Source organism: Salvelinus alpinus, chromosome 1 (assembly GCF_045679555.1).
Source record: "Salvelinus alpinus chromosome 1, SLU_Salpinus.1, whole genome shotgun sequence".
In the NCBI taxonomy this organism is placed as follows: Eukaryota; Metazoa; Chordata; class Actinopteri; order Salmoniformes; family Salmonidae; genus Salvelinus; species Salvelinus alpinus.
This window is the reverse complement of record NC_092086.1, coordinates 48,206,476-48,219,371: the sequence shown is the minus strand read 5'-3', so window position 1 is coordinate 48,219,371 and position 12,896 is coordinate 48,206,476. Positions and strand designations below refer to the sequence as shown.

Genomic DNA, 12,896 nt, shown 5'->3' with positions numbered 1-12,896 from the left:
GAGGGAGGGAGGGAGGGAGGGAGGGAGGGAGGGAGAGAGGGAGAGAGAGAGAGAGAGAGAGAGAGTAATTCCCAGATGTTTTTGATGTTTGTTATGGGTTTCGATTAGCTGACAACAGTGTAACCTTTTGAACTCTCTCTCTCTCTCTCTCTGGCCTGGGACTGCCTGGCTGGCTGGCTGGCTTTGAGTCAGTCCGGCGTCGCTCTCTCACGTTTATTTTCAGTCCTCCGATTCTCTCCACTCCGCTGTGCCCGCCAGCCAAACCAATTAAAGAGAGATGAGCTGTCCACGGTGGCGTGGTATGCATGCAGCTGGGGAGGAGGGAAGGAGGGAAGGATATTCACAGCACTTCAACTTGTCCCCCTCTCCTCTCTCACTTAGGGTGTCAGAGAGGCTTAGGGTTGGCAGAGGTTGTGTGGGGTTACCCTCCTCCCCTCGACACAGAGCCAATAGGGTATGGGGGGGGGGTGCCTTCACTGTGGGAGTGTATGATGCTGTTATTTACCACCTCTCTCTCTCTGTCTCACCCAGACACAGTCTGTCAGAGGTTCCTGATGAGATGAAGAGTCTGATCATAGAGAAGAGCAAGATGGGCCTGGAAGAAGACCCCGAGCTGCTGGTCAAAGGTGAGCCTGCCTGCCTGACACACTTCTAAACACCATCCCTCTATTCTCTCTCTCTCCTTTCTCTTTGTGTGGCTGTTGTGTTCCAGTCCCAGTGATTTGCATGTACAGTAATAACAGTCTGTGTGACGGTGACGTTCACTCATCCGAGAGCATTGGCCGAGCTTGAGCTCTGTGCATGTTTGCGGTGTCATCGCTGAATAAGTAGACCATACTGTACTACTGTACTGTACACTTCACGGTCCACAGCTAAGCCCTCATACACACACACACACACACACACACACACACACACACACACACACACACACACACACACACACACACACACACACACACACACACACACACACACAAACACCCTGCCCCCAGTAATCATGTAATGATGACCATCAGCGGCATTATAAGCCTTGCGTGCCTGACGCTTTTTGAGGAGTGATCTCACAGGCTATTCATGTGTGCTTTTCCTGCTACCGAAACGGTTGCAGTAAAATGCCAGCGCTTGGATAAGTTACGTCCTCTTTGGGATGGCGGCAGCCTGATCGGCTAATTCTGACAGCAGTTACCATGCAGCACCCCTGGCCGACTGGCTGGCTGCACCCCTCCTCCCTCTGTTCTGATGTCTGAGACCGGGCCTAGGGGCAGGCGATGGGGTTAGGGGGGGTGCATTCCTTCCCAATCGGAGGACGGATACTTACCCTGGGCCCCTGGGGTGGCTGTGTGCCTTGGCATTTCTTCTCTTCAGTCGGGCCGTCTTCCCCACCAACCACCACCATCTCCAGCACCACTGACGCTCCAGGACACGTGAAGGCCTTGCTCTGTTCATGCCCTTGTTGTGTGCAGGGATATATTTTCAAATGTCCTGGAGCTAGGGTGCCCCTCGGTGTTTGGTGTGGTTTGGTGTGGTTTACAATGGGACATCCTCAGGCAACTGGGGCCAAGTGTCGCCTCGCTGTCTAAAATAGGCCATCAACTGTGCCTTAGACAGAGAGAGACAGACAGAGAGGAAAAGGTATAGAGAGAGATTGCCGTAGCGAGGGAGTGAGAAACTCCGAGACAGAATGCAGTAACGAGCATAAATTACATTCCTCTGTTGTTAATGCACAGTAAAACTGAACAATTTGAGCTACATATCACTTAGTGTCCCAGTACTCCGGTCATTTGGAAAGTCATTCAGTCTACTCAATTGCAATCGTTTCCCTTTCTGTTTGGATCTCTGTCTAATTCTGTTCAGCCCATAATCCTAGTGTTGATGCTCATTAAAGCTCTGTGCCCTTATGGATGACTGTTTGTTATCAGATGCTTTTTAATCTCCCCCAAATCTCCAAAACAAACAGAAAGTACACACAGAGATAGAAGGACAGAACAGAACAAGAGGGAGGCAGAATCCAGTGTTTGCTCAGTCTGTGTTTCAGGGGGCAGGGCCAGCATTAGGGGTCTGGGGTCACAAATGAAACAAATTAAGGGCGAGCCGTGGCCCCCCAGGGGACGCATTAGCAGGCCAGGGAGATGGGATCCAGATGGAGGATCGTGGGGGGGAGGGGAGTGGTAGGCAGGGGGTCCTGACCAGGATTCTTGTTTCACCCTTTCTCTCTCTCTCACTCATTGCCTTTCCTCCTCTTTCTCTACCTCTCTCACTCTCTCTCTCTCTCTTTCTTTCTCTCTCTCCTTCATCTTTCCCTCCAAAGTCGGCCGTCTCTCTATCTCACTGTCTCAAAAAGAGCAGCTGCAGGACATCCTGTGTGACTGACAGACAACATGCCTCCCAGCTCTCCGCTAACCAGTCCACCCACACCCCTCCATCCCCCTACTCCCTACACAATCATCAACCCCACCCAATCCCGTCCTGTCTTACCTCATAGTTTTTTATTTATCCATTTCATGTTGGTTTTTATGCTCCTGTTGATGTGGTGTTAAGTACCTCAGGGCTATATTGGGTGGGTTTATAGTGTGTTCCAGGCTGCCACTAGGAAAGGGGAAACAGAAAGGGGAAACAGAATGAGACGTGTGGTGACTCCCACTTCGACTGCCCCCCTCCAGGTCTATGGGTTGTAACGTGGGGGATGGTAGCAATGGGGGCTCTGCATGTAGGGAAAACCACTTTATCGCAGGAAAAAGGGGAGTTGGTGCGGGGGGAGAGATGAAAGAGGGAGAGACTGAGCGAAGAGAAAAGAGCTGTAGGGAAAGCGAGGGAGAGCTGACAGGTGGCATGCAGCTTGCTAACCACAGAGGAAGCTGTGACGCTGGCTCGGCGTCAGAGCTGTTCTAAGAAGTTAGCCCAATGAACATGGCACTGCTGTTCCCATAAACACGCACGCACGCACGCACGCACGCACGCACGCACGCACGCACGCACACACACACACACACACACACACACACACACACACACACTCAACGGATGGCACAGCCACATAACCCTGCCCTCACCATAGCGCCCTGCTCCAGCTATGGGCCAGGTGACCAGCCAGGGCCCTCTGCCAGCCTATCCATCAGCCCTCACTGTGAACTCTGACTGCTCTCTCTCGTTTTACCCCTCCCTCTCACCACCAGCCCTATCCATCCCTTGCTCTCTCATCCTCTCTCTCTCCGGGCAGCCCCTGGCCAGAGCTTGGCCAAACCCGGTTTATTTACCCTCAGCTCTGTGAGATTAAATATTTAGAAGGAACAGTTTGCACACATAGTCTGTGTCCCAAATGCCACCCTATTCTCTATATAGTGCACTTCTTTTGACCGGAGCCCTATGGTCCCTTGGTCAAAGGTAGTGTACTACACAGGGAACAGTGTGCCGTTTGGAACACACTCTGTGGGGTGCTGCATGCCTGGTGTTTGGTAACACTACAGCCACTTTCCCTTCTGGACACGGGTAGTACACTATATATACAAAAGTATGTGGACACCCCTTCAAATTAGTGGATTCGGCTATTTCAGCCACACCCGTTGCTGACAGGTGTATCAAATCGAGCACCCAGCCATGCAATCTCCATAGACAAACATTGGCAGTAGAATGGCCTCACTGAAGAGCTCAGTGACTTTCAACGTGGCACCATCATAGGATGCCACCTTTCTAACAAGTCAGTTCATCAAATTTCTGCCCTGCTCGAGCTGCCCCGGTCAACTGTAAGTGCTGTTATTGTGAAGTAGAAACGTCTAGGAGCAACAACGGCTCAGCCACGAAGTGGTACAGAGCCCTGACCTTTGGGATGAATTGGAACGCTGACTGCAAGCCAGGCCTAATCGCCCAACAACAGTACCTGACCTCACTAATGGTCTTGTGGCTGAATGGAAGCAAGTCCCCGTAGCAATGTTCCAACATGTAGTGGAAAGCCTTCCCAGAAGAGTGGAGGCTTTTAAAGCAGCAAAGGGGGGGACCAACTCCATTTTAATGCCCAAGATTTTGGAATGAGATGTTCGACGAGCAGGTGTCCACATACTTTTGGCCATGTAGTGTACATCCCCTTCATGTAAAGCTGGACACTGCAGACCAGGATCCTGTTCTGTAGAGATCAAACACAAACAGTTATGAAATGGAAAATTAAAAATGTTATTGGACAAATTGGGGTCAGTTTCAAACCGTTTTGTCTCATTCTATGCCTACTGAACACCAGCCAGTTCTGAGGGCCATGGTTATGTGACAGGGGTGGAATGGTGAAGGGAGCCAGGAGAATGTATCAGCCTTTCTTTCTCTCTCACTCCCTCCTTCTCTGGGCGTTAATGAAAGATCAGTTCTCTTCCTGCTACTCCACCACCAGCGACGGTTCTCCAACCTCGCGCTTTCTTCTTCCTGTGTTTTTTTACAGCTGTAATTATCCTGGTGGCAGGCACACAGGCCTTAATGTCTGACTATACCATTAGCTGCCGTTATTTTTAACCTGTTCTGCATGTTATAGACATATTTTATGTCCGATGGGTTCAACCTCTTAGTGATTATGTTCAGCCCAAACCAATTAACCCTTAAATTCAACCAAATAAGACACACACACCACACACACACAGTTGCGCACACACACATACACACACACACACATGTGCAAACACACACATACACACACACTCTATCATGTGCAGATCTTTTTTTGGCTACCTTTTTGATAACATCTTTCTCACACATTCATTGTGTGTGTGTGTGTGTGTGTGTGTGTGTGTGTGTGTGTGTGTGTGTGTGTGTGTGTGTGTGTGTGTGTGTGTGTGTGTGTGTGTGTGTGTGTGTGTGTGTGTGTGTGTGTGTGTGTGTGTGTGTGTGTGTGTGTGTGTGTAGGCTGGCTGTTCCGGGAGGTGTGTGGAAGCTGGATCAAGCAGCGGTGCTACTGGTTTGTACTGAGCCTGGACTCCTTAGACTACTACAGCAGCTCAGAGAGAGGTGCCCGCAGACTGGGAACACTGGTACTCACCAACCTCTGCTCTGTCATCTGGCCAGACAAACAGACCTTCAAGGAGACGGGTGAGTGCCACTCACGCACACACAGACACATGAGCATGCACTGGCGTGTACAGACTCTCTCTCTTTTCTCTTTCTCTTTCTCTTCTCTTCTCTCTCGCTCTCTGATTCATAAACACCAACTCCATGCCATCCAAAATTCCCTGTTTGGATAACTAAGCCCCACATAATAAGTTCCATATTGGTCCCCTATCCTTATGCGGTTCAATGATCAAATATTGGTAAAGATCTCAAAGCGGTCGTAATGTGAGGATTTACGGTCTCCTCTCAGTTCCTGTGAGCCCAGTACACCCAGAGGAAGTCTGGAAAACCCAGTCCACTTTTCTCTCCACAACTTGGGTTTGTCTGGAACCTTCTGAGTCATCAGCACCAGAATGGCCCTTTACCATTTAACACCCTGAATGACAGGAATCGGAAAGGAAATACAGGTGAAATGCTATTGTTGTGTGAAGACACACACACGCTTCTATTACTCACCCACGACACACACACACACACACACACACACACACACACACACACACACACACACACACACACACACACACACACACACACACACACACACACACACACACACACACACACACACACACACACACACACACACACACACACACACACACACACACACACAAGGCCCTCTGTGTCTTTATGGAGGGGATTGTACCTTCGCCTGCTGACTTTAGACAGCCACTTAAAACCTCCAGGAGAAAAAAAAACCTAACCCAAACATTCCCCTAAATCTGCTCTGGGACTTTCCTGCAGAGAAGTGTGTACTCTGTTTTGCTTTTTCGTCTGTTTTGTCCTGCCCTTAGTCTAAGTACAGCTCACTGGTGGCTGTGTGTTCTGTCTGTGTTCCTCTATGAGCCTCTGAGTAAGTCTGTCCCAGCAGAGTGGTATGGACCTAATGGCTTCCTCCTTATCTCCTTACCATACAATACAATACTAGTCCCCTTTTAGGCCCAGTATCTCCTTCCACTTGTGAAATAGCTGTGAATGGGGTCACACACACACACACACACACACACACACACACACACACACACACACACACACACACACACACACACACACACACACACACACACACACACACACACACACACACACACACACACACACACACACACACACACACACACACACACACTTTAGCCTCACTTGGCTTTTGAACTTGACCAATCTAAACAAAGAAAAATCAGTATGCCAAGTCACGTAGCTAGCAGGAGATCACATGGTAACAAACTCCGGGTATGATTGGCCCGGGGGTCCACACTGCCTGTAGCACTTTCTCAGTTCTTACAGGAGGTTAGGCCAGGGGTTGTGCCAGGAGAGGACACACCTCTGTCCTGACTTGGTTGTAGTCATTTCGGTTGGGCTTCGTGGCTAATAAAGTTGGGAGCCCCTCTCGGGATGACCACTGACCTCCGTGAAACCCAGAGAGGAAGTGAGGAAGCAGGAGTCACAGCAGATATGTGGAGTGTCCCATGTTCAGACCACATGAGAGGGAGAGTGGAGTAGGCTTCCTTATTTTTGGAAACCACAGTTATTATATAAGTATAGGCCTTGGATTCTGCTCTCTATATCTATATTGTTCTTTGAAAGTTCAGTTTCTGTTTTTTCATGATTACTCATGCTTTCAGTGCACGATACACTGATGACTGACTTCCCTGTGCCTGTGTGTGTGTGTGTGTGTGTGTGTGTTTCAGGGTACTGGAGCATCACAGTGTATGGGCGTAAGCACTGCTACAGGCTGTACACCAAGCACTTCAACGAGGCTGTGCACTGGGCCTGCGCTGTCCAGAAGGTCATCGACACAAAAGCCCCCGTGGAGACGCCCACTCAGCTCCTGATCCGAGACATCGAGGTGAGACACACACATATACCCACACACACACACACATATACCCACACACACACACACACACACACTGCTTCACAGCATCTCGCTGCCCGCCCCAGACCAGACCACTGCCAAGCTGCCGATGACAAGGGTCACCAAACACGGACCGCAGCAACACAACGGGCATTATACCTCCGCTCTGTCACCACGGCAACCGCGCGACCACACTGGGCCGCGAGTCCAAAGTGTCCTCCAACTGTCGTTGCTGCTGCCTTCAGGGAATTATCTTATTCCACCAAGCTGTGAGAGGAGAGGAGGCACCCCGTAAAAGTTCCACCGGAATGTTCTGCGCTATTTTAAGGAACGTGTCATTTTTAGAGGCAAAAGGGTGGATGAAGAGGGTGTGCACGGCAAAGTGTCATATTTGGACCCGGTCCTGGGGTGTGTACGTGTGTTTGCCCACAGAAACATGCCTCACTTAAACAGTTGAATGAGGCACAGCAAGTTCTTCCATTTTTAAAGTATGATTTCATTCATCACGAAGACAAAGTCTAAGAGAAAAATCCATACCACGCTCTGACATCACTTTGGAATTCACCAAGTGGTGTTAAGTCTATGCTTGTTTGCTATTCTGAGTTTGTGTGTTGTTGTGTGTGTATTCTTGTAAATGTGCCTTCGATCACTTGACTTCCGCCTGGCCTCTTATCACGTGAGAAGGTGTTTAAAGTAGCCGTGTGTGTGTGTGTGTGTGTGTGTGTGTGTGTGTGTGTGTGTGTGTGTGTGTGTGTGTGTGTGTGTGTGTGTGTGTGTGTGTGTGTGTGTGTGTGTGTGTGTGTGTGTGTGTGTGTGTGTGTGTGCGCATGTGAACACCCTGATTTGTAGAGAAGTGGTTGCTAGCGAGCAGAGCATGCTGGAATCTCATACAGCAGACGGATGGGTGACGAGGCACAGATAAGCACTCCCCAATTTGGCCTCTAGGGTCCCTAATCTCACTGCGAGGGTCCCTAATCTCCCAGCGAGAGTCTGTGATCTGGTCTAGAGAGTTTAATCTGTCTCCCTCCATCTGCCCTGCCGGGCCCCTGCCCAGCCAACGGGAGGCCGGGTCACGGAAGGAGGAAGAGAGGGGCCCGCTTTTTAAAGAGTTGCCCCTGTCTTCTCTTTCTCCCCCTTTCCAATCCTCCTCCACTCCTTCCAACACTCTTTCTCACACTTAATACAAAGACTAGCCGAATCCCACTGAATGCTGGAGAACACTACTGAACACAACTGACACTACAGGAGAGGGAGAGGGAGAGAGAGAGGGAGAGGGAGAGAATGAATAGAGGAGTTCTTTGTGTGAGAGAAGTGCTTATCTCTGAGTGTAGATGTGTGTCCCACCAGACATGGAGGTGAAGAGAGATGACCGTTTCAGCCTTGAACCTCCAGTCTGTGTCGCGTGTGAAAGAGGGACAGAGGGACAGGGAGAGGTAGCGAGGAGGGGAGAGAGTGAGAAGGACAAGGGAACATGTCCATTTTTAGGACATAATGAGGATGGATGTTCTGTCGGAATCCTGTAGATTATAAATGAATCCCGTTGTCCTCTTGCGACCTCTACATAGACTGCAATGTGTTTCCCAGTGTTGAGCACTCTACAGGCACTGTATGTTCGCCTATGGTAATGTGTTGTGTATGTAGGCTGTATGTGTCTGTCCAATAGATAGTCTGCCAGTGTTCCACATGGTCCCAGTTCAGATAGACCAAAACATTTCCGAGGAATGTGTCAACTTTGCCCCACAAAGGAGGGTGAATTGGGGGAAGGAGGGAGAGCAGTGGCAACATTACTAATGGTCAACAGGTGCAGGCAGGGATTGCAGTAGTGGATGCCGTCTGCGTAGGGCGGCAAGAAGCCTAGCGGTTAAGAGGTTGGGCCAGTCGCTGGTCGAAAGGTCGCTGGTTTGAATCCTCGAGCTGACTCTGTGAAAAATCTGTCTGTGCCCTTGAGTTTAGCACTTAACCCTAATTGCTCCTGTAAATCACTCTGGATTAGAGCGTCTGCTAAATGACTCAAATGTCATGTAAAATGTGTTTCTGTCAATGAGAGTAGCATCTGTAGTGAGATACCACAGACATGTACAGTTTAAGTTTTTCACAATTCCTGACATTTAATCCTAGTACAAATTCCCTGTTTTAGGTCAGTTAGGATCACCACTTTATTTTAAGAATGTGACATGTCAGAATAATAGTTGAGATAATAATTTATTTCAGCTTTTATTTCTTTCATCACATTCCCAGTGGGTCAGAAGTTTACATACACTCAATTAGTATTTGGTAGCATTGCCTTGAAATTGTTTAACTTGGGTCAATCGTTTCAGGTAGCCTAACACAAGCTTCTCACAATAAGTTGGGTGAATTTTGGCCCATTCCTCCTGACAGAGCTGGTGTAATTGAGTCAGGTTTGTAGGCCTCCTTGCTCACACACGCCTTTTCAGTTCTGCCCACACATTTTCTATGGGATCGATGTCAGGGCTTTGTGATGGCCACTCCAATACCTTGACTTTGTTGTCCTTAAGCGATTTTGCCACAACTTTGGAAGTATGCTTGGGGTCATTGTCCATTTGGAAGACCCATTTGCGAACAAGCTTTAACTTCCTGACTGATGTCTTGAGATGTTGCTTCAATATATCCATATCATTTTCTGTCCTCATGAAGCCATCTATTTTGTGAAGTGCACCAGTCCCTCCTGCAGCAAAGCACCCCCACAACATGATGCTGCCACCCCCGTGCTTCATGGTTGGGATGGTGTTCTTCGGCTTGCAAGCCTCCCCCTTTTTCCTCCAAACATAACGATGGTCATTATGGCCAAACAGTTCTATTTTTGTTTCATCAGACCAGAGGACATTTCTCCAAAAAGTACGATCTTTGTCCCCATGTGCAGTTGCAAACCGTAGTCTGGCTTTTTTATGGCGGTTTTGGAGCAGTGACTTCTTCCTTGCTGAGTGGCCTTTCAGCTTATGTCGATATAGGACTCATTTTATTGTGGATTTAGATACTTTTGTACCTGTTTCCTCCAGCATCTTCACAAGGTCCTTTGCTGTTGTTCTGGGATTGATTTTCACTTTTCGCACCAAAGTACGTTGATCTCTAGGAGACAGAACGCATCTCCTTCCACGGCTGCGTGGTCCCAGGGTGTTCATACTTGCGTACTATTGTTTGTACAGATGAACGTGGTACCTTCAGGCGTTTGGAAATTGCTCCCAAGGATGAACCAGACTTGTGGAGGTCTACAATTTATTTTCTGAGGTCTTGGCTGATTTCTTTTGATTTTCCCATGATGTCAAGCGAAGAGGCACTGAGTTTGAAGGTAGGCCTTGAAATACATCCACAGGTACACCTCCAATTGACTCAAATGATGTCAATTAGCCTATCAGAAGCTTCTAAAGCCATGACATAATTTTCTGGAATTGTCCAAGCTGTTTAAAGACACACACTATGTAAACTTCTGACCCACTGGAATTGTGATACAGTGAATTATAAGTGAAATAATCTGTCTGTAAACAATTGTTGGAAAAATTACTTGTTTTGCACAAAGTAGATGTCCTAACCGACTTGCCAAAACTATAGTTTGTTAACCAGAAATGTGTGGAGTGGTTGAAAAACGAGTTTTAATGACTCCTACCTAAGTGTATGTAAACTTCCGACTTCAACTGTAAATAGTGTCAATGATGACGGTGTGTTTTGTTGTGTCCCCAAAAATCGGTCATAGCTGTCCTCCTGCTCCATGGCCTGACTCCCACTGACCCTAGTCACCCCTGTTACCCAACACACTCTCTCTCATAGCAGCCCTGCTTGGGGCTGCTCCCCGGTCAGCTGGAAGGTCAAGGAAGCTCATCTGTCACTCTCTCTCTCTTTAACTGTCTGTGTCTCTCTGTCTTTCTTCTCCAGGAGAACAAGTTTAACCCCGAGGTGGTAGATAATATCTACCAGCACAACCCCATCCTGAAGCACACCCAGAGCCCCCTGTATGCCCCCCTGCTGCCCTTCCCTTACGGCAGCCTGGAACACACCTGTAAGTACTACTACCATGCTACCACCTTTCCCTGCGGTCAGTGCCATGCCTGTAAACTCTACAATAAAACACGAGCAGTTACACACACACACACCCACTCACATATGAGTAATGCTGTCACAGGCTCATTGACATGCCCAGTAATCATACACTGTAACAGACTCGCATATAGACTTACCATTGAGTTAGTCCACTGTAATGCCTACCTGCCTGCGTGCCAAGTCAAGGCCAGTGAGTGAGACAGCTTAGATAAGGAATGATGAGAGACGGCCACTAAAGCTTAGTTGTTCCACCAAGAGACGTCACAGAAGCAGAATCATCTATTCTCAAACATGCTGACTGGTCTAGTCTGGTCTAATTCCTAATACTATGCGTCTGGTACTGACTCGCCCCCCCTCCTCCCCCACAGACCACAGCGGTAAGGGCTACGCCACGGTGCGGGAGGAAGCAGTGAAGCTCTTCAACTGTCTGCAGCAGCTGGAGTCTGCGCGGGACCCGGTGCCTCTGATCCAGGGCGTGCTGCAGACCTGTCTGGACCTGCGGCCGCTCCGGGACGAGGTCTACTGCCAGCTGGTGAAGCAGACCAGCTGCACGCCGCAGCCCCACACCGCCGCACACCTCCGCTACTGGCAGCTCCTCACCTGCATGAGCTGCACCTTCCTGCCCGGCCCCGGCGTGCTTAAATACCTGCGCTTCCACCTCAAGAGGTGACACACACAACATGTAACACAACGCCCTCAACAGGGGGTGTAATTCTTCCCCTACCCATCCACCTAGCTCTGTCGTAGCTTGCGGAAAACTTTAAGGCATCAGCTGGTTTCACCAACAATAGAAAGCGTTTGGCGTTGACAGGTGTGTCTGTACCCTGTCACAGAAATGATTGGAGAGGTGAGAGGGGGAATAGGGCTGCGGTACGAGGGAGAAATGGGGGTCAGGCTGTGGGCCAGAAGGGCGCCAGTAGCATGGGAATCCACAGTGGGAGGAGACAGGAGACAGGCGCCAAGCCTGCTAACCACCAGTTACATATAGTAGTGTGATATGCTCTCACGTTGTTACTGCACGACCCCCAGACAGATCCAGTGTTTTAGGAGTGGATTTGCAGCTCTGAATTAGCCACATGCTAAGCTATATTAACAGTGCTAATCTTTGGCCTAAAGCCTCTGTTGGACTGCAAGTCATAAAGCACTATATATGATGCCCATGTTTACATTGCGACTCAGTATCAGGCCCAAGCTAATGGAACAGTTGCAATATATAGCACACTGAGGCATCCACCACTCAGAGCTAGAACACACTGTCTCTCGCGGTAGGGGTTGTATGTACAGTGCCTTCGGAAAGTATTCAGACCCCTTGAAAAAATCCTCAGCAATCTACACACAATACCCCATAAAAACAAAGCGAAAACAGGTTTTTAGATATTTTTGCAAATGTATTAAAAACAAAAAATACCTTGTTTACATAAGTGTTCAGACCCTTTGCTATGAAAGTCGAAATTGAGCTCAGGTGCAAACTGTTTCCATTAATCATCGTTGAGATGTTTCTACAACTTGATTGAGCTCCAAGACTGGATTGTGTCGAGGCACAGATAGATCTGGGGTAGCAAAACATTTCAGCAACATTGAAGGTCTCCAAGAGCACAGTGGCCTACACCGTTCGTAAGTGGAAGAAGTTTGGAACCGCCAGGACTTCCTAGAGCTGGCCGCCCGGCCAAACTGAACAACCGGGGGAGAAGGGCCTTGGTCAGGGAGGTGACCAAGAACCCGATGGTCCCTCTGACAGAGCTCCAGAGTTCCTCTGTGTAGATGGGAGAACCTTCTAGAAGGACAACCATCTCTGCAGCACTCCACCAATTAGGCCTTTATGATAGAGTGGCCAGACGGAAGCCACTCCTCAGTAAAAGGCATATAACAGCCGGCTTGGAGTTTGCCAAAAGGCACCTAAAGA

General features: G+C 48.9%; 1 protein-coding gene across 2 annotated transcripts in view; it reads left to right on the top strand.

Annotated features, from left to right (window-relative positions):
* The window catches only part of LOC139578695 (unconventional myosin-X-like), a 52,854-nt gene that overhangs the window by 25,931 nt on the left and 14,027 nt on the right, over window positions 1-12,896 (top strand). For both annotated transcript variants that reach the window (XM_071406651.1, XM_071406644.1), the window contains exons 3-7: window positions 532-626; window positions 4,882-5,064; window positions 6,774-6,931; window positions 10,829-10,952; window positions 11,362-11,659. In XM_071406651.1, coding sequence (XP_071262752.1) covers window positions 532-626; window positions 4,882-5,064; window positions 6,774-6,931; window positions 10,829-10,952; window positions 11,362-11,659 — 858 coding nt within the window. The remainder of the gene's footprint in view (window positions 1-531; window positions 627-4,881; window positions 5,065-6,773; window positions 6,932-10,828; window positions 10,953-11,361; window positions 11,660-12,896) is intronic.